The 22,358-nt window shown below is 26.6% G+C and overlaps 3 protein-coding genes across 3 annotated transcripts; 1 reads left to right on the top strand and 2 right to left on the bottom strand.

Moving 5' to 3' along the window:
- Positions 1-6,113: 6,113 nt before the first annotated feature.
- LOC107994607 (small ribosomal subunit protein uS12m) lies at positions 6,114-10,733 on the bottom strand. Its single transcript, XM_017051597.3, has 5 exons — positions 10,576-10,733; positions 10,186-10,233; positions 10,062-10,109; positions 6,539-6,760; positions 6,114-6,426 (listed from the first exon to the last, which is right to left on the bottom strand). The coding sequence occupies exons 1-5, from the start codon at positions 10,637-10,639 to the stop codon at positions 6,293-6,295; spliced, it is 516 nt and encodes a 171-aa protein (XP_016907086.1). The 5' UTR covers positions 10,640-10,733; the 3' UTR covers positions 6,114-6,292.
- Positions 10,734-10,988: 255 nt separating this feature from the next.
- LOC107994606 (cuticle protein 64-like) lies at positions 10,989-12,205 on the bottom strand. The gene is made up of 3 exons (XM_017051596.3): positions 12,056-12,205; positions 11,450-11,567; positions 10,989-11,270 (listed from the first exon to the last, which is right to left on the bottom strand). The coding sequence occupies exons 1-3, from the start codon at positions 12,143-12,145 to the stop codon at positions 11,152-11,154; spliced, it is 327 nt and encodes a 108-aa protein (XP_016907085.1). The 5' UTR covers positions 12,146-12,205; the 3' UTR covers positions 10,989-11,151.
- Positions 12,206-14,902: 2,697 nt separating this feature from the next.
- LOC107994603 (mitochondrial genome maintenance exonuclease 1-like) lies at positions 14,903-16,538 on the top strand. Its single transcript, XM_017051593.3, has 4 exons — positions 14,903-15,557; positions 15,620-15,827; positions 15,926-16,058; positions 16,128-16,538. The coding sequence occupies exons 1-4, from the start codon at positions 15,014-15,016 to the stop codon at positions 16,272-16,274; spliced, it is 1,032 nt and encodes a 343-aa protein (XP_016907082.2). The 5' UTR covers positions 14,903-15,013; the 3' UTR covers positions 16,275-16,538.
- The last annotated feature ends 5,820 nt before the right edge of the window (positions 16,539-22,358 follow it).

The raw sequence follows: 22,358 nt of genomic DNA, 5'->3' as shown, positions 1-22,358 counted from the left end.
TTTTAATTTTACAAATTTTGTTCAAAAGTTTATTTCAAAATTTTACTACTTATTATACCGATTCCATTTGATTCATCGATTCAACCAGTTCTTTTGGTCCTAAAAATTCTCTCGAGAATTCTCTTGGAAGCTCGAGTGTGAGAAAAATAGGGAAAAAATGACGAACGACGATGGAGTCCAGTTATACTCGATATAGCGTACTCATTATGTCTTCGTCCCAAGATCACGCCAAATTTAGTCCTTTTCGATGCCCCGTTAAAATGCTGTGTCATCCATAGAAAAGCATCCCGATGCTCAATTCAACCGCACCGCCTTTTTTCTAGTATACAAATTTTTGCTCTTTTGGCCACATAACCCACATTTCTATGGTGCAGAGCCAACCCGTTATTTGCGATTTTTCCCGTGGTCGTCATCTGACGACAGATGAATGGATCCATGCATTTCCATCTGCTCCTACTGCACCGAACATATACAAACGATATAACGGTACGTCCATGCGAATCTTCGCGACGATTCGATGTGGAAAATGTCTTAATTCATCGATATCGTTGACATTTTTTAAATTGCTCCGCTGTGAGTAATCAGTTTTCGTATAAAGAAAATCGAACGAAGTGTGAAATGGGATACAAATTTTTGTGTTGGGTCGTTCATTAAATTGTGTAAATTCTTCACTTTACGATATTTATTAAATTACACTTTTAGTTGGTCTATTATTTTAAAAAGTTTCTTTATCTTCAAAATATTTAATTTTTCAAATCCTGTTTTAGTCTTATCAGGTTTTTTAATATATCATTTAAATTCATGTATTGATTTCGTAAGAAATCATTAATTTATCATTAATTTCTCTATTTTGATATTACGCGTATATCTATACATACATACAGCCGAATGTAAACTTTCTATAAATAACTAGTTATAAATATCATAGCAACATTCAAAGAATTACAAATTTTTTAAAAATTTTGTAATTTTTATTTTAAATAGATATAATTACAGCGATATATTAGATCTCTGAGATTTTGTTAACTTTAAATCGAATGAATTCATGATTGTTAAACGGCTATGACTAATATGTAGAAGACATTTGAAAGGGTATAATTTACAAACATATCGTCTTGACTTTTTTTAGATTTCCTGATATGTATTCAAAAACCATAATATTTTGTAACGATAATATTTCGTGGAATTGACTTGACGCAATGTTTCCATCTATCTTCTGTTATCAGGAATTAATTCAGATATTGAATGATCTTGAAACTTTCGAATATTGATAGCGATCTCTACATCACACTGTCATCTTTCTTTATTTCTATTTTCATCCAAAGCAAATTTGTAACTTAAATAAGTTAAGTTTTTCAATTGTTTTTTCCATAACATTTTAATTCAAATAAAAAAAATAAAAAATATTTTTATTATATATTTATGCAAACAAGAGAAAAGTTTAACTATAATAAAAGCCATTTCATATTCCACAATAGGAATTTCAATACACGTAAAAATAATTTATTTTTATCTAAACTTTACGGTAAATTTTCAATATTTTGAAATAGATATAATCATAACATACCAATATATTGTGCGGTGTTGAAAACATAGAATGGTATGGTATTATGCAGGAATATTTACAAACATAAAATTAGGCAGGTAAAAGGTATAACTGCTTGATAATCCACAGTAAAATCTTGTAAAATCATTTCATATTTCGGATATACCGATCGTTAAATTTGCTAATCTTCCGTCCCAGTGCAATATTATACAACGACGAAATTCATTATAGCACACTCATTATAGCAAATTCATTTATTATATTAGTTTAATTAAGTTCTTTTCATAAAATAATCGAAGATTAAATTTATTAATTATTAAATAATTAATAAAAAAATTACTAATTCTATTCTATAAAAATAAGAATAAAAATAGTAATGAACTTATTGTTGCAAATTACCTATATAGATTATTATCCAATATATTATTCAAAATGATAAATTTCCACTTGTTGCAAGTTAATTTATTTAATTTAAAAAAAGTTAATCTAAAAATATTTGCAACAATTTTAGAAAACAATTCATAAAATTAATATAATCCCTTATATTTTTATAAAAAAATAATATACTATAAAACAATTTTTTTTTCATTTTTCCAATTTTAACAGAGAATAAATTTTAATTTTAAGTTATGAAAGAAATTTACTATTCTCTCAGTAGGAGATCTCAGAGTATGACTTCGTTTTCGAACTGACATTAGCTCTTTTACTAGAATTCAATACTAAAGCTTTCTCAAAAAAAGAAAAGAAATAAAATATAATAGCTAGAGAAGCATTAAGACGTAATTATTTTTCAATTTATCTTGCGGCTAGACCACCGGCCAAGTTTTGGCAACAGACTTTCTCGAGATTTGCTTATTTCCGGTCCTCACGCATGCTTTCCTTTCCCGCGGGAACCCTTTTCTTTCCACGGAAACTTTCTTATTTCATTCGTTATAACGCGATGACACGCCTTTGGAAAAATTTTTTGAAAAAGAATTTTATTCCTGGAATAGTTTTTTTTTTCTGGGATGGTTTTAACTAAATACCTTATAAACATACCGATACGTCTTATTTCCGACAAAGGTTGCTGGGATTTGAAGAAATTTTTGGAAAAGTAACTTGTTAACGAAGGAAAACTTTTGTCGTGAAAATAAATAGGTAATAAAAGATAATAAAAGGTTTAGGTAATAAAAAATATTGAGAGTAATATAATAAATAAAATAGTTTCTAATTGAGTTAAAATGGATTTTTGAAATGTTGTATCCAATCCAATTTTTTTTATTTAATATAAATAATGATAAAGTAATAAACTTTATTATTATAAAATTAAAGAATAAAAATTAAAAAAAAAATAAGGAGAAATAAATAGGAAAAAATAATAAATTTTTTTGAAAAGCATACACTTCCGATTGATATGAAATTTTTAATTTCGTTTTTCATCTCAGTTTTCGAGATTTTAATTAATAAATAATTTTCGATATAATACATTGAAATTCTATAAAAACATAATTGTCTTTTTAGTAATAATCATGGTCTTTGAATGTCAAATAGCTGATGAGGTTATAACACTAATTTTACCATTAATAAGCATGTTCCACATAAAATATTGATCATACAATGTTCCTCTAAATGGTTGCTTGTTTGTGATCAGAAAAATATATAACCTAAACTTACCACTTATTATATTTTTCTATCTTTATTCAACAATATAGTTATAGTCTTAAATACTTGCTGTATAATAAGAAGAACGACGTTTTAAATATCTTAACTTTGAAAATATTTATTTAAGGATTTATTTTAAAGTTACTTTAGTTATTTTTGTTGATGTATTGTAGTAAAATATGTAATTTATAGTAAGTGCACATAGCTGTAAGTATATATTATTAGAAATTCTTATATCAAATTGATTTTTAATAAAATATTCTTTGGATTACCAAAATTATAATAACGGATTTAAAACAATAGTTGGTTTTAAGACATAAACTAGTACTATTCTATTGTATTCTATTGTATTATCAATTATTTTATTCTACCTGATGATATAATAGAATGAACAATATTCATTTAGAAAATTTTAGATTTAAAGTCTAATCCCGGTTTTCTAATTCTTTTCAAATTTTCTATCAGTTTTGCTTTTCGAAAGTACTAAGTATTAAGGTAAGAAATTTATAAATTCTTTCAATTTCTCCTCCTTTTGATTTTAATAATTTTCTTATAGAATTTTAAAATAAAAAAATATATATATAAAATAGTGAAATAAGGATTGGAAAAATCTAACTTAAAAAAAACTTAATTATATATATATATTATTATTAGAATATATATAAATATACATAAATATTCATCGATTGTAAGATTTTTCCAAAGCACTGAAACCATGTGAAAATTGAAAATAAACGAACCATGATGGCAAAAGGACAAAAACTTTTAAGAACAGATTGGTTGGTGTCCGATTACTAAGTCCTACGGTAAAGAGTTGAAAATTTCTTTCTCAAAGAAAGTGAACACCAAAAGCATTTACATATTATTTTTTTTTTTTTGAAATTCAAAAAGATTTTTTTATTTTTTCGACGATTTTCAACTACTTCCTTTTCTTTTTTATCTCACTTTCGATTATTTTTTTTTATTTTTTTTTTCCGCCATTTCAGAAACAAAAAAGATTTTCATACCTGCACTAAGGTCAATTCCTTTTTTTAATCTTTTTTTTTTTTTTTTTACTTTTACAATTTTTTTACGCTATCATTTTTATACTTAATCAATTAAATATATATAAATATATTCGTAATTTTTATAAGAAAAAAGATTGGAAATGATGAATGAAATTTATCAGGATGCAATACGATCGAAAGAAAGAAAACATGATTATTACGGAAGACCATAATAAAGCAACCGGTTCTTTTTATTTCGGTTGCAGATACAAAGGTATTAAACAAAGGGCAAGACAGTCGTAAATAGTAATGGTCTTTCTCCTTACTTATACCAGGTACATACGCATAATGCAATAAAACGCGGCAAAAGCAAATAGCTGAATTTTCTGTGTATTTTTCATAACAAATAAAAGTACTGTCACTTGGTTTTATTACGTGCGTTTTGTCAGGGATGCTTTATAATGGATGAGGTAAGAGAGAGAGTAGGGAAGATTTACCGGTAAACTCCATTATGGCGCAACGGATTAACTTTGTCTAACTTTGGAAATGTATATATTAGTTGCAAAAAAAATTCTTGCTTTTCCTCAGTCTCTTTTGGTATACAAATTGAAGTAATTCCCATCCTTTTTTTTTTGGCTTTTTTTTTTCTTTTTACGATAGTTTCCAAGTTTTCTCTGTTAATTTTGATAACTTCGAAAATTTCTTCAAATAGGATATTTGTACCGATTACTGTATTTTTGATTTATTTTTATTATATAATAAATCGTAATGCTGCCAAATTGAAAATAATAATTTTTTAAATTATTAATTTCCAATTAAATATTTAAAAAATAATTTTTCAAATTTGTAATGCTCAATTTGGCGTGATTGTTTTATAAATAATAGATATAAATAATAAATCTAATAGATTTGTTTCTTTCTTTGTTTATTTTGACAAAAATTCTAAAAATGATATTAAAGAATACAGTAACCTATCTCTAAAATTTTCGTGTGATTACACTTTCATCACGAATCCTACGATATGGGAACTTAATGAATCTAGGTCCCATAGATTCTGCGCAAGTCTGATAACATTCCGCGTCATCCCCCGCAAGAGTTAACTGTTCTTCAGGTTCTCATTTCATTCGTCCTTCTATTTCTCTTCATATTTTTTCCTCAGTACAATTCTATTTTAAAAATAAAATCAAATTTATATCCAATAGTATTGTCAAATACTTGCATTCATAACCGTGCAACGCCCACCACTTGGACGCATCGACAAGGTGAACAGAAAAATACATTTTCTTGGAGATTGGTCCAGGCGAGGTAAGGTTGAGAGCCGGTCTTTTGAAAACATTGGGATGTTGGTCAGCATGTCATATGGCCAATAGCCAGTGGCCGCGTGGGTGGATGCAGAGTGCAGATGCAGGAGCAGACCAACCCTTCCGTAATAACGTCGAAAGAAGGGGCTACACGACCCTTTCTGCATTGTGACATCCCGATATAGTAGAATACACATTGTGTCCACGTTTGCTCGTCTCGGAGGAGGACGCATGGCCTAGCTAACGGTAAACGCACGGTGGGGAAATAGCGTTTCGAAAATGTGTGTCAAAAGGCCGCAATTTGTGGGCCGCTAAATCCGAAAAGCGTGACCTCGAGGAGGAACCCCTTGCATTGGTCGTTGATCGAATTCATGACGGTATCCTGAAAGATTTCTTAAATATCTCGGATTAAAATAAGACATTTGATTCTAAGTAATAATTTTAATGAAAATTGATTCGGATAAATTTCGCATTTCGGTATTTGTGTGAATTAAAGTGTCATCATTTAATTTTTTGAAAGAAATATTAATATAAAATTCATCGTATAAATAAAAAGAATAAAATTAATGTGATATTATAGAATAATATCATTTAAATCAATTTTTGTTAAAATTATTATTTTATACAAAATGGTTCTGGTTACATATCTCACTTAGAATATTTATTAATATTAAAATTATGAATTGTTTTAATAATTGTTTTAATAACATTCTCCTTAGATCATTTCAGAGATTACAATATAATAACATTTAAAGGGAGAAACTTTATATAATAATATTTAATTATATAAACTTCAAAAGATTCAATAAATTCTATAATTAAACAGTTTTCTTCATTACGTGGGGTAGATCGAATTTCCCACGAACACATCTGATCTTAACACCAGGAGTATCTTTCACTCTTCCCGGTTGGCATAGCACAATATTATGCTCTTGAAGATTGTGACCTTCCCCTAGAATATGATCAATAATTTTATTGTACTAGATACGTTAAGTATTTTTCTTTTTTTCTTTCTCTTTGTACATTTCATTTTCATTAAAACATTCATTATAAATTATACTCACCTGGGACAAAAGCAACCATTTCTCTGCCGGTTGATAGGCGAACGAGGACGCATTTTCTATTCGCAGAATTCGGTTTCTTTGGTTTTCTGATTACTGTTTTTATCACCACGCCTTTTGCGAATGGTTTCCCATTCAATGGATTTTTCTTCTTCCTACTCTTTTTATATGCTCCTTTCTCATGCAATCTCTTCAACGTTGTTCCTAATCTTATTTGCATAAAGCCTGATTTAAATAAATATATATGATAAAATAATAAAGTGATAACTTAATTACATTATTATTCATAAAAATAATTTAGAAAATTTGTCTAGGGAAGAAATACATTTTTTTTTTATTTTGATATAATTTTCTAAAATTTTGATTTCTTCTGGAATAATTTTTCAAAAATCTTTTTACTTTATTTATCTCAAATACATTTTTTTCTCCTGTTCTTCAAATAACTTTACTTTTTTTTTAAACTTTACATTTCCTTGTTAACTACTAAAAGCAAGAATATTTAGTTATCAAATAAAGAAGAATCATTAGTCTTAAATTATACACAGGAAGAAACACATTTGATTCTTAAGAATGTTTAAACAGAATAAAAAGAAAGAAAATAAAAGAAACAGCTTTAGTGCAATTAAAGTCATGATACTTTCATTTTTGAGTCGTATATGTCCATAAAAGAAAAATAATAATCTAGTGAATGGAAATTCTTCGATTACCTAACCACGACCCGATCTAATTACTCTTCATGCCTGAGACATGATTCTTTAACTAACTCGATTTCGATAAATTAGAAGATATTGAGTAGATGGATTATATGAAATGAAAATGAGAAACAATTCTATTAAATTTATAATTTTATTAAATACAATCAACAAAAAAACATGAAAGAATAAATTTTCGATGCCGTTTCTTAAAGAATAAATTTCTAAAAATTTTGACATAATTTCTTTAGAAATAATTCTAAATAAAATTTAAAAAAATAATTTAAGAATAATATATTCAAAATTTAAATAAAATTTCTTCAGAAATAATTTTCCAAAAATTGTTGCATTGTTTCTTTCGAAGAAACACTTCAAAACAGATTTCAAAACAGAATTCTTTTCAGGAAAATTGCGTGAATAGCGTGAGAAAAAAAGATTGCAAAACATGACAGGAGTTCGATAAGAAAATAGTCCCCAAGGATGATGGTATTTTAGTCAAAACCATTATGAACGATCAAGAAAAATAGGAGACTTACTGCGTGGTAACGGTACCAAGAAACTGAAAACTCTTTCGCAAATAATCTTACGAACTGAAGGAAAAGAGGGTTTTTGGAATATCAAATATGATGGCCGCTTGACATCTGCAAACCGCTCGTCAAGTCCTTTTTCGCTCGAGCGTGTATAAGCTTATTTAGAAACATTGTTACGAACTAAGGTCCACCCATCTTTGCACAAAAAGTTCACGATTCATAAGATCGTGTGACTTGAAAGTGAACAGTGAAATTTATATAAAATTGCAAAAATTTGCAAAACATAGTAAACAAACATCTTTTCGTTGCATTTATTTAATTATTTTTAGATTAAGATTAGCTAATATGGAAGAAAAAATAATAAGAAATCGATTTCTTAAAAGTATACAAGATTAATTTTCAAAAATTGCTATTAAAAGCTATAAAATAGCTACTAAAATTTTCCAACTATTTTCAAACTAACAGCAAAAATCTTCTAAAATCACCATAAATATAAATAATCGATTGTGTGAAAGAGAATTGCAATCCATAACGATGTATTCAACGAAATTCATAGTTCAAGTGAAATGTTGAGGATGACATGACAATTTTGTGATATTCCCTTGGTGGGTCATAGCAGTCTAAGGTTTGTTAGTCGAGACTCTGGCCATTGTTGTTCATTTTGAGATCTAACTGACCACTGCTCGTCAATACGACAGATGTCCAAGCCTGTCGCTGCTAATCCTACCTAACTCGGACTTAACTAAGGCAGAGACCAGCAGAACCTATTATGCATGGAAGGCAACCCCTTTTTCTCGAAGATCAATACGCAAGATTACATTGCGAAAATTTTCGACGTGCCGGTTACGCCTTTACAGCGTAGACATGCAGCTATAACACTAGCTCAGAATAAATCCGCGGCTTATCTTAAGTTGCGATCATTGTATGAATAGAACGAAAATTTGACGTAATTAGGAGCTGATTAGCAGGTCTCGCTTGAAGAATAAACATTGCTGGTAATCTGGAATGGATAATGGTAATATTTTGAATGAATAACTTGTCAGATTTACAGTGGATTTTATAGTATTTATACTCGATTGCGTAAAATGTGATATACATCATAGAATAGATAGACAATCAAAGATTTTCCTTGTATTAGAAAAAAGAACTTAAAGCTAATTCAAGCTTGTCTTTTTTTTATTTTATTTTTTACATTTTTTATTATTTTATTGTGAAACTTTTTAAATTAAAAATTTATTCGTAATTATTATATCAATTATAAATATATTTTAACTTTGAAATTAAAAAATTTTTTTTTAAATAATTCATAAAATTTTAAATATAGATCGTTTCCACAATAACATAATAATGAAATGAATAAAAAAGTTATATTTACTCTCTGAAATACAAGTTCAATAAAAAATTTACATAGAACTTTATTCGAATGAAAAAAAAAACAAATGCAACGATATTATCATTCCTGATGATCGAGAATGAAATTGGTCTCACGAATGGTCCATTGTGGCATCATGAAAATTGAGAAAATTCGGATAACAGTCTTACTGCAGACTGTACCCTTCACAGAATCATTTCTGACAACTGGTCAACCACAAATGGACACGTCACCCCCTTCGATTCTCAGCGATTTTCACTGTTGCTCGAGGAAATGCCTGCTTTCTCTCCCATTTGTGTCCTTTCTTGCGAAGTAGCCGGAGATCCTTTTTTGCATTTTTGAAATCTCCATTTTCTCTCTCTCTCTCTCTTTCTTTTTTTCTATTTTTGGGGATCAAAGAGGTAAAGCGCTGCATGCGCTTTTGCAAGCCCATGTGCATTTTCGCGAACGAATAATGCAGGAAGAAAATCATGGTTCTCTTTTAGAACGACCACCCCTTTTTACTCTGTTGAGAAACGAGAGATACTGATCTGTCGGAAAAGGCTTACGGAAATTCGAGACATCACTCGAATTCCTATGGAATTGTCCGGTCTTGTTACACTTATGGGAAACGCAAACAATGACCATCAAGGTTCGTGCGATTTCACGTAAATGGGTCATTGATGGTTCTTGTTTGTCAAAGCAATCCTAGCTTTTTTCTTTTGGAAAACATTCTGAATATATTGATTATTTTTAACTGTTTTTTAATATTTGGAAAAATCTTTTATAATAATATTACAATTGAATATTTCTAATATTTCTAATATTTTATTCTAATTATAATTATATTTCTTACTTTTATGTATGATGTATAGATACGTTCCATTTTGTTTTTAACTTGTAGGTAAGAAATATATTAGTATAATATTGATATTAAGATACATATGTCTTACCTTGCATCAGATTTCTAATATAGGAATTAGTAGTGTTGAGTACAGTTCCTGTAAAAACATGAAATTTATTAAATTTACTTGAAAAATTACTAACTGAAATTTTGTTATTAAGAAAAATAAATACCTTGAATTCCAGGATTTGCACATAATCTAGTTAATTGTGATTTGCTTGCTGTAAAATGAATATGTATCTTTTATTAGATATAACTATTTACAATTAGTTATAATTATTTATTAAATAATTCGTTGAAATCGCGATTAAGAATCGAAATTATTTTACTAAAATTTAATGATTTATCGCTGACAACAAAAATTATCTATCATAAATATTATAAATCAATTTTTATCAAATATGTATGGGATTATAATAATAAAAAATGTAAATTATTGTTTATAAATAAAAAAAAATGACGATATTTTGTACTTATAAAGATTAAATTATAGGTTAGGTACGATACGATACAAATAATAATTTCATTTCATTTCATTTCACTAACACAATAATTAATTTTACCTTCAACTGAATTTGCAAGCCAAGATCTAGCTGCATTCGCTACACTTCTAGCCAAGAAATTCATAATTTGATTTAATTTTTTATTAATAAGTAAACAAATTTAGTGAATGCAACTAGACATTTTTACGACTCTATCTAGTGACGAAATATAGAAGTTGGTAGTCACACGTGTAAATATGATAGTGGATAAAGTTCATTTCTGCATTATCTTTATATCGGACACAAACCAATTATTTATTAAAAAAATTAATAGAAATATTTCATTTTTTACATACATTAGAATTTCAGAGACTTTTAAATTAGTTTCATTAGAATAACAAATATTTTACTTAAAAATATTTTATTTAAATTTATTCTTAATTAAGACTATTGTATATATGCATATAAGCAGAAAAGGAAATTAATAGTAATACTTATTAAAAAATATTAAATTTATTTTGCATATTAAAAACTCTTTTCAATATTACAAAAGTTTTAAAATTACAATAGTTTTACAATTACAATAATGCAATATTATAATAATATATTACAAAGATACCAATACCAATGGATAAAATTTAGAACAATTCAAATTTTTCACCATCCATATCCTCCAGAGTGTCCATATCCACCGTATGCACCATATCCACCATACCCAAGTCGAACAGTAGGGATATGAATAGATTTGGTGATTATTGGTGCGCTATACGCTAAACCTATAATTAACAACAAAATAAAATTAACATGAATCATATTGACACAATGTTCCTGGTTTAATATTGTAAAAATTGATAACTTTACAATAATTAAATAAATTCTACTATCTTAAAAATGAAAATTAGAATTATAAAAATTAAAATATGCAAAAATAGATATAAGTTTTTTAATTAATTACCTCCTCCATGGCCTGCATAACCCAAACCAATGCCACTATATATACCTCTTTTCTCAATTACTTTTTCTTCGGATTGAGCATATAAAGGAGACACCAGGGCAATGATAGCAAGAATTATCTGCAACCAATTTATAACTATATTTCATAATAAAGTAATTATACTATGTTTTGATGTTAAAATTAAATCAAAAGTTTTGAATTCAGAGAAAAATGCATTTTGTGTAATTATATACAAAAAATTAAAAAAAAAAACTAATCTTTTACGGATATTATATATATTTTTAAAAAAGATTAAAATCTTCAAATCTTATGATAGTTTTTTATATAAAAATTTTTTATAAATTCGGTTTATCCATGAAAAATAAAATAATTGAATTATTCGACAACAATTATTATTGAACAACGATAAAAATGTAGAATGAAACAAATTAAAGATATATATTTCAATTAATATTTGAGAATAAAATATAGGGGAAAAAAATTAAACAAATTGTAGAAAGAAAATAAATTTTGAATCAATTGCTATATCATTCTATATCCATCATTTAAAATGAAACAAACACAATGTAATTAGAAGCACATAATAGAATAAATCGAATTACTTACGAAGAATTTCATGTTGCTTGTTGTAATATTACTGTATCGTAACGATGGGTTGTTCGCAATTGAAACTAATGCAGTCTGCACAGAACACATCCCCTTTTATACCACTGGAATCTTTTCCTTGCGGTATCGCATCCCGGTGAAGTTAGATTACGTGCATGTATGCGTGTCTACGCGCCTTTCTAACGTGTATACTGTCACTACCTTGTCATGAAAATTTTTCACCGCAAATTTATCGTTATGGTAATATTAATATTGCCGTTAACTCAGTTGGAAAAAATATATGAATTGTAAAGATTAATAATAGATATAATAAAATCAAATGTTATTCGTATAAAAAAAAGAAATAATAATTTATGTTCTTTCTGATTTTATCAATTGAAATCGAAGCAATCGTTTCATCAAGTATAGAAACAATATTTTTTTACAGGCAAATTTTTAAGTAGGGAGATCGTTACGATTATTTTTCTTTCTCAATATACAAATGTGATATAAGATTGTGAACATATTTCTTTTAGTTTTATATACAGAAAAAATATAACTTCTTAAAGATGAGAAGAAGATAAGAATCTTCTAGATATTTTGAATGTCTTAGGATTTAAAAAATTAAAAATAATTAATTTGTTCCAGACCGATCTAAACAATCTATATTTGCTTAATAAGAATTTTTTCATATATGATGTAGTCAATTAAATTAGGCCAGAATTTGCCATAAGATACAGATCTTAGTTAATTTATTAAGGTCTAACATCATTATATATATTATAAATAATTAATAATTTTTATAGGTATATTTTTTTTTAGTTATAGTTTTGTATTACAATGTGTAACATCTTTTGCATTTAGATTCATAAAATATCACGCTTATATTGCTCTTCATGATATTTGTAGTTAATTGTTTATAGATGCATCGAAAGCGGATGCGCTTCTTTCACATGTTATCATAGTGATTTTTTTTTCTGTTGATTAAATTGATACGATGAGTGACAATCAATAAGAGATGTTAGATCGTATTTTCCATACTTCTCAAATTTCACTGTGTAACTTTCACCGTTACAACGTATTATAGGGATAGTTTTCAGTTGCATTATTACATAAAAATAAGATTATATTTTGTGCATTTAGATATTACATTTTATGCATTTCCTCCTATAATTATATTCTAAATAATACAAATGTATCTATATATTTAAACATTTATCAAAAATATATATTTAAATAAACGATCGTATGTAGTTATATTAGGTTTTTACATAAATTTATATATTATTAAAAATTATTAAATTGACATAAATAATATATAATATAAAATTGTTCTCCGTATATTAAAAAATAAAAATTATATCGATCGCTAGTAAAATTGCGAAAATAAAATATTTTTATACTATTTGTGGTAAGAACTATTTATTTGTTTGTACTGTTAGATGTCTTTTCTAAATTGAAATTTGATCCTAGATATTATCTTCTTAGAGATGTCCTACAATTTAATATGTGGGTCATCACCTGAAAGCATCATTAAATTTTTAAATACGATCAATTCTAGTATTTATAACATTGATGAATAAATCTAATGTATCAACCTTCAATATATCACCATTTGCAATCATAAATACTTTCTATTACAATGTTGTAAGATAATTATTAAATCTATCATTTATCGTATCTTCAATGTCTTTAAAACTTATCTCACAGAAGCCATTTTATAAAGGATATTTTTAATAAAAAACAGTTTTTAAATATTTGATTGAGATATAATACATATATTTTAAAATTTAGTAGAAAGATAATAAGATATAAGGAAAGATATAAGGAAAAAGAAAAAAATATTTTATTAATTTAAAATTTCATAAAAAACTTTTTACACAATATATGCACTAATTTTATGCACTTCAATTATGCAATATTTTTTTAATTTATTGCTATTTTTTATGAATTATGCTCAGTTTTAATAAATGATATTACCTAGTGCCTCGGAATTTAAAAGTGAAAGATATAAATGGTTGATTTTATCAACTTTTTTTTTTTTTTTACGTAAATAATAATTACAACATTTTGATTGCGCAAATAGAATATAATCAAAAAAAGCGAACAAGTTTCTTAAAGTTTTGATATTATTAAATGATAGATATTATTAAATATTTGATTGCGAAAGATAGTGAACGAAGTTATTATACAAAATCAATGAAGAGGATAGTATCTTCACATCATTAGAATGATGCCCTGTAACTTGATAAGTGATTAACTCTGAAATTGCAACTGTGAGCTAAAACGTACTGAACCGTGTAAAACCTGATAAATTACGGTCACGTTTTACGTTCATTGGTGGTAATATGTGGTTATTGGAATTCTATGATGGTTCTTCTTCCTAAAAGTACGCAGATCATCCATCCAAAAATAATTTAAAATTATAGTATTTCAATTGAAATAAATATATATGTAATTTTAAAAAATGTATATGTATTTTTAATTTTAAATTTAATTTTTCGGGCAGAAAAAATAATTTATAGAATAAATGATGTGTCTCATATAGTAATTACATATGTAAAATAAATAATATATATATTTATTTATATGTTTTTTTAAGCTAGTTATATTTTACATATACAGACAATTAAAATATACATATATTTATATACATATATAGACAATTAAAATAAATGTAATAAATGTAATTTTATTTTTAATATATAAATATTTTTTATTCTATAAAAAAAGCTTCTATTAAATATGTAGCAAATGAATTTTTATTGGCAATTTTTAATATAAAATTTTATTATCGACTGAAAAAAGTGTTAGTGTTAGATAACAGGATTGTCAATAGATGGCATAACAAGTCAATGAAATTGAACTAAATCTTTATTTTCTTACAAATGGTTGCTCAATAATTATTAGGAAAACGTGATAATCATAAGAAAAGAGTGTTTTTGTTATATTTTTATAATATTATAAATTTAATTTAATATGATTCGATTGAAAATTAAACAAAGTGCAAAATATACAATAGTTTTAAAATTTAACATTAAGAAAGAAAAATTTTCAACTAAATATGTGAATAATTTAAATATTAAGAAACAAAATAAAATAGTTGAAACAACAGAAGAAACTTCTAAACTAGATAATAATTCTATATGTGAAACGCAGTCAAATCAAATATCTAAAAAGAATATTGTTTATAAAGTGCTTAAACACAAAAAAGATAAGAAAATTGTACAAGTAAAAGAAAAAGAAGATTTGGAATTATCAGAAAAACCAAAAATAAATGAAATAAAAACTATAAATAAGTTTAGAATTATGGAAAATTTAAAATCATTTTCCATTTTTGGTTCTGAAACAATAGAAAATTGTGGTATACAATGTGTTGAGAATAATAGAGACTTGAAAATTCCAAGTGTAACGAATATTCTTAATGAAACTATGTCTTTGGAAGTTAAGGCTATTTTAGAAAGGTGGAAGAAAAATATAATTGATACATATGGAGAAACATATTTTGATACATATCGTAAAGGTATAACATTTTTCATATAATCAAGATTTTTATATAACGTAATGATTGTTATATATTTATAGATCTATTGAATAATGGTAAATTATTTCATTCTGTTATCAAAAGTGTATTATCATATGAAGAAACTATAATTCCACCTTCTATTAAATCAGTATATTTTAGTGTAGAGTCAATATTAAATGATATACAAACAACTTACGCACTTGAAGAAAATATAATGCATCCAATGTTAAGATACAAAGGCATTGTAGACTGTATTGCTTCTTATAGGTATAATAAAAAATTTGCTTTGCCATTATAAGAGAAATATAATCTGCTACAAAATTTTAATTTAATATATTTATTATTATATTACTATTATTGATTAGAGATGAGATATATTTAATTGATTGGAAAAAATCAGATAAAAAAAAGGCATCGCTTGCTTCAACTTTTGATGCACCTGTACAACTTGCTGCTTATATTGGAGCTGTAAATGCTTCAAATAAATATTCATTTAAGGTAATTATTTAGAATTATTAGAAATAATGTATAAAAAATCATTACAATTATACACAATTGCATTGATAGATACATAAAGGATTAGTTATTGTTGGTTATACAAATGGAGAACCTGCAAGTGTTCATGAATTGAAAGACGATACTTTACAATTAGCATGGGAAAATTGGTTGGAAAGATTGGAAAAATTTTATAAAAATATGAACAAAAATAATTAATCTTCTATATAAAGAAATATTTTATATTATTTTTATATAAATAAAATTAAAAATATAAAAAATATATTTAAAAATAATAAAAAATATAATTTAATTATATTTTTAAATATTTTTTAATATATTAAATTAAAAAAATATTTTAAAAGTATATTGTGTTACATCTTTTATAAAAATTATTGTTCAATTACAAATTTTTATTAATTTTTTTATAATTTCAATATAACTTACCAGTGATAAATATAATATCAAAAAATACATCACATATGCGAGGAATGTTTCTCTACCTTCCCTACCAGCCTATCTTCTCTACCAGTCTATCTTTCCTACCAGTCTACCTTCCCTACTGTTGGTTAACATATAGCAATTATAACTTGAAGCTAGCTACCCTTCGTAGCGCGACATTGTCCAACTCTCTGTTACTAGCCCTTATAAGTGCGATGCGCAACCCTTCCTAACCCTTTGGGAACTATAAACTAATGGTGAAGCTATGTAGCGAAAACATATCTTTCTTTGTATTTCACCGTATTTGAATTTCGAAGTCTTGACTATCTAGATTATTACAGTATGGAAAAAGTTAGCAATGGAAATCTTATTTACAAATAAGATCATAATTCGATATTTTCGTGTTATTTGTAATTTAATTAACATTTATTAGTTAGTCTTAAATCGTTTTATAACAAATTTTATTACGAGATAAACAATATTAATTAAATATAATTTGTTTTAAAATGAAAATTTGTATCAAAACTAATTCGATGCATTTCTTTAATTACATTGAGATATTGATATAATATCATCGTTTTATAATAAATATAATTTATTATAAAACGAAAATTAAATATAACATGAAATAAATTTCATTTCGAGAATAAAAAATATTAATAAATGTAATTTACTATAGAATGAAAATATGTAATGTAAAAATCTATCTATCTATAATATGGATATTATTGTAGGATTCTATCAAAGTAATATAATATTTTTTATTACACATGGTATCATTATACAATATAAATTCATTCACGTCTGATTTAATATTGAAAAGGAATTACATAAGAAGAATTACATTTTTTTTTTAATTTAAGAACTTTTTAAATTAATCAAAAGGAGTTTTTATCTGACAATTTTCTTCTTCACGAAATATTGGAATTTTTCAACTAAAATTATGAGAATCTCTTTTATGAAATTTATGTAGTCGTTGTTAGATAAAAAAGCTGCTCTTTTAAACTTGTAATCTAAATTCATAATGAATATTATTTCATGCTTTATACATTAATTTGATATTAATTAATCTAGTCATGTTTTTAGACTATATTTACAACAATATTCATCGAACGCTGTTATGAATAAAAAATTCATCAATAAACAGCACATTATGTTAAGAAATACAATCATAGTTACAGAGTCAGTTACAGAGAGAGTTATAGAAGGATCTTGATTAACCCATTTGCAATTAATCATGATCTCGATCAATCTGGCTCTCGATTATCAAAGGCTTTATCTAATGTCAATTATCAAAAGTCTTATCCGAATTATGTTTTATAGAAACAAAAGATAGTTGATAAGAGACAATTAATCGCGACGAAATAAGTTTTTCTTTCTTTTAAATTTTACGATTTTAATTGACGGAATTTGCATTTTATTGTACTTAATTTAAATTAAGTAATTACATTTCATTATTGATATTTTCATATTGCCAAAACATTTTTCTTTTTCTTTTGGCTTATTGAATGTTTTCAGTTTTTGGATTTGATAAAAATATATTGATAGAAGAATATAGGAATATATATAATATTAACAAACATATAATGTTTGAAATTAATGTAATGCTGCATTTTTCGCGAACAGCTCTGATCAATATAGACATTACTATTGTTGTGTCCTGAGAGATATTTGTAATTAGAATTACAGCGGATGTTATGGTTAGTGACTCTTATAAAAATAAACCATGCGTCTGTCATTGTACAGCTTAAGAATGCGATAAGAACAATTCCAAGTAACTGCATGCATTCAGAATTTCATTGAATAATTTCATTTTCTTAAATTTTTATGTTTCTTATATTTTATCAATATTGATATTAAAAATTATATTAAAAATAAATTACAAAAATAAAACGAATAATAATTTTATGAAAAGAAAATATAAAAAGTTGCCTATGATAGGAATATCCAAAATAAGATTTTTACATAATTTTAATATTATATAAAATGCTTAAAAATTCTAACAATATCTCTATTCGACGAGTGAGATATCAATTAATATTTTCCTTTATTTTTTGAGTGATACATGATACATAAAAATAAATTGTGAAATGAAACGAAAACTTTCTACCGTAAACAGCAGTGACATGGGATGAAATTAAATTTCCTCATGAATGAAAATACAGGGAAAATATAGAAATTGTTCTTGTTTTTTTTTTTATGTTTTGCAATACAACTTTTAAGAAAAACAATTTTTAAAAAAAATTAATAATAATGAATAAATATTTAAAATAAAATGAAAAAATATTATTAGGAGGTACTAATATTTTCATAGAAAGATAATCATATTTTCGGATTAGATGTTTAGTGAGCACTGGCCTGAAGACAATTCTAAATCTTCCAGTTAATCCTTGTTGATCCTCTCGTAACAGGGACATATTTTCATTGGTCGGTCAACCCCTAGTGTGAACCACCCTCTTTGAACAGGATGAGTTATGAAAACGATAACTTTTGCAGAGAGAAATTCTCACGGACGTATATATTGAGAAAGCAACGAGCTATGATTCTGCAAATTAACAAATTTATATTTGAAATAAAAGATTTTTTATTCTTTAATAATTGAGAGAATTTTTTATTTACAATTTATTAATAAGAAGATAATGAGGATAAGAAGATATAATGAAGAATTATAGATAATAATTATGTATATAACAGAATAATGAGAATAACAAATAGTTTAAGTATTGTGAAAAGTAATAATAAAAAAGTAATAATAGTAAATAGTAAATAGTAATAATAATAATAAATAGTAGTAATAGTAAATAGTAATAATAATAGAAAAGTAATAATAAGAAATTTCAGTCAAAGATAAGATTAATAGGAAGTAATTAAGGGTATTGTAAGTTAAAATATCATGAATGATCAATCTCGTCATTATTTTAGATTTTTAGGAAAATGTTGTAAAGAAAATATACATAATAATTTTATGTAATAATTAATTCTATTTAAATTTCATTTTTCAAAATTTCGTTTAGCATTTATAAAAGTTTAAGTTTAATTGAAAATTTAAAATTAAATTGCTAATTGATTTTTATTTGTACATTGTATACTTTGATATATTATTTCGTATTTTCTTCAATTTCTGGAGCATCTTGATATAATAACCTTCTTAAACCAGCGAATCCAAACCATAAAATTGATCACGTTAGTTAAGAACTTTCTAGTGCGAGTATTTAGATTTTAGATTACTTCATCGCTATATAGACGCTATATTGAAGATTTACTTCTTCACTGCATATAATTCTATTGTTTTAAATCATTCAAAATAAATGAATTAAAAATTTAAGATAATAATGATGATAAATCATGTTTTCACACGTTCTTCAAATTTAAGAAAAATTATACAGTTATATAATTTCATTTTCCAATCACCAAAAAAGTTATAAAAATACATTGGATAATATTTCGATCTGGTAATTCGTTTTTAACCAAATCAAAATTATTTTTCTATTTAATCCTAAAAACACGACTTGAATTTGATCATTTTTAAACATTTAATTAAAAATTTTACATTTTGTCGTTTCTCTTTATTTAGTTTCGCGATTTTTCCCTGTATATAAATTCGATATCGATTTTTCTTTTATTGTTCTTTCATTTCCCTTCTATATTCATCTGAAAAAATATAACTTTTATTTTAAAGTTTCATTCAATCGATAGAAATCGATAGAAATAGTTTTAACGCACTCCAAAAAGTAAAACACAATTTATCTCTCTGAGATCTAAACTACAAAACAAATTGCGACGCATTATCATCGATAAATTCAATCGATCCACGATCGATCATGGTTGATTACGATCTTCCATCATTCAACCCCTCGATCGAAACTTAATTACAACGTCACTTATCCGCCGATAAGCGGAGCTCATTCACCGGGCCAAAACGAGCCGATAGGATTTCTCGGCGTGGTCCCGGGGGCGATTCTCGGTTCACGGTAAATTAACCGGAAGCCGGTGCCCGCGGCGGTGGGTAATAAAATCATAGTCACGCGATACGTTCTCCCGCGTCGGCTGTTTTCCGTCCAGGCGACGATCACGAATAAATCACCTCTCTCGACCATTTCGGGTGAACTTGTTTCCCCGATTACGACAACGCACCGGGGACCAAATGTGCATTTATCGTCGTGACTTACAAGGGTTGTTTTAAACATGTTACCCTTTGATTTGAACGAAATTTGGCGCATCGATATACAGAATATGTTTTGTCTAAAAGTGAAAGATTAAATCTTCTGAGTGTTAATACGTTCAAATATAACCATTTTACATTAATTAAAACTTCGATTACACGACATTACGTTTAATATGCTGAATTTCATCACAATCGGAAACTATGCAGATGTAGAAATTCACATGTCTATTGTATCTTTTGTTACCCTTTCGAGTTGCCAGCCGGAGGATGGCCGCCATTAATGGCCAGTTGAGTGTGAAACGGAACTTTTCCCCTTTTACTTCGTAATAACGTGCACGTATATAAGAGGTTCACGAGAGAAAGAGGTCTATGCCTGGGCCAATCACGGCCCATCCTAGCCTCTCTTATCCGGAAACTAGAGCAGGCTTGGAATTAAGAAGTTTTCATCGCGTCCGCTTTTCACGGCGATGGCCCTTCCTTCCGCGAATATCTCGCGAATTGGGAGGGAGAGGCTACCTGTCGGCCACTCAACCCGTCTTCCTCGACTTTGGAAACTTTATAAATACGTCGGCTAGTTGGATGGGTGAACAGAGAAAGGTTGACGAAAGGGAGGATGGTGGTTGAAAAGACGACAATAGAGGTATAGATCCATAAACGATTGGTCGGGGGTTTCTATGTACCTGAAATAATCCTTTTCAAACGCGAGACACACTTAGTCGCGCGTGAATTATTGACGGTCCGCAAATACGCTACATTTACCTTTCGATGATAGTTAATAATCTGATGGCCGACGTACAAAGGACCGAATTACTGGCCGGATGGAAAACGATCATAGCTAGGTCCCGCGGAGCCTAGGTTATACAGGGTGTTGATGAATTATGCGGTATCTGGTATCTATCTATCTAAGAGAAATTCGTTGAATTTAGAGATATTTATCCACTTGTGAGAGAAGAGTAAATTTTGCGCGAATATATTTAATTCGAAATATATATAGAGATATATTTAGAGAATTAAACAAATTCTTTTTCTTATAATAATTTATTAGAATTTTCGGTATTTCGATAAATAAAAACAAAAATATGTTTGTTAACGAAGTTGCTAAGGAATTTTTAAAGTATACTTTATGTTTTTTCGAATATTCTTCTTACATACTTTCAATTATTCTAAATGTTTGATTAAATTTTGCCATTAAATATAAATTAGAAAAATAATTAAAGACAATTTTGCAATTCGATTTTTGAATATTTTTCATTTGATAAAATTCTGTTTTCTATACAAAATTAATATGATAAAATAATATTAATGGAAAAGAAAATTTCGTAATATAGATTTTTATACATTTTTAAAAATATTTTACACAAGTAAAATAATATGATATCATTATTATACCCAACACCCAACAAAATCCCTGCATTCGAATTATTTCATTAGTTGAAAAGATTCTTTTAATTCATTCCATTCGTACTTTCGTTTAATTTATTCATATCCTGTCCATTATCGTTCCTCGCCTTTTATACGTGTATCCAAAATTATCGGAAAGTTTTTCTTTCTCGCGTGTTTCATTGGAACGTATCGTTACTCCTCTTTCATGGTGCATAATTTAGAGGAAATGTCGTATCGGCTTATTAGGGAGATGCATCTGTCGTTCAAATTTATTATTAGCCGAGTATCGATTAGATTATTCAGTTGGCTGTTGT

The sequence above is a fragment of the Apis cerana genome, linkage group LG10 (assembly GCF_029169275.1).
Source record: "Apis cerana isolate GH-2021 linkage group LG10, AcerK_1.0, whole genome shotgun sequence".
NCBI lineage: Eukaryota > Metazoa > Arthropoda > Insecta > Hymenoptera > Apidae > Apis > Apis cerana.
The sequence above is the reverse complement of the archived record's forward strand: the minus strand, read 5'-3'. Positions and strand labels throughout refer to the sequence as shown.

What these genes read in the sequence shown, in the direction of transcription:
- LOC107994607 (XM_017051597.3), bottom strand. Translation starts at nt 10,639, where the DNA reads ATGAATTTCTTGGCTAGAAGTGTAGCGAATGCAGCTAGATCTTGGCTT. An exon ending in GCTTGCAAATTCAGTTGAAG is followed by an intron (nt 10,234 to 10,575) that starts GTAAAATTAATT and finishes TTCATTTTACAG; the next exon opens with CAAGCAAATCACAATTAACT. An exon ending in TGCAAATCCTGGAATTCAAG is followed by an intron (nt 10,110 to 10,185) that starts GTATTTATTTTT and finishes ATGTTTTTACAG; the next exon opens with GAACTGTACTCAACACTACT.
- LOC107994606 (XM_017051596.3), bottom strand. Translation starts at nt 12,145, where the DNA reads ATGTGTTCTGTGCAGACTGCATTAGTTTCAATTGCGAACAACCCATCG. An exon ending in CAAGCAACATGAAATTCTTC is followed by an intron (nt 11,568 to 12,055) that starts GTAAGTAATTCG and finishes AATTGGTTGCAG; the next exon opens with ATAATTCTTGCTATCATTGC. An exon ending in TTATGCAGGCCATGGAGGAG is followed by an intron (nt 11,271 to 11,449) that starts GTAATTAATTAA and finishes TGTTAATTATAG; the next exon opens with GTTTAGCGTATAGCGCACCA.
- LOC107994603 (XM_017051593.3), top strand. Translation starts at nt 15,014, where the DNA reads ATGATTCGATTGAAAATTAAACAAAGTGCAAAATATACAATAGTTTTA. An exon ending in TTTTGATACATATCGTAAAG is followed by an intron (nt 15,558 to 15,619) that starts GTATAACATTTT and finishes ATATATTTATAG; the next exon opens with ATCTATTGAATAATGGTAAA. An exon ending in CAAATAAATATTCATTTAAG is followed by an intron (nt 16,059 to 16,127) that starts GTAATTATTTAG and finishes TTGCATTGATAG; the next exon opens with ATACATAAAGGATTAGTTAT.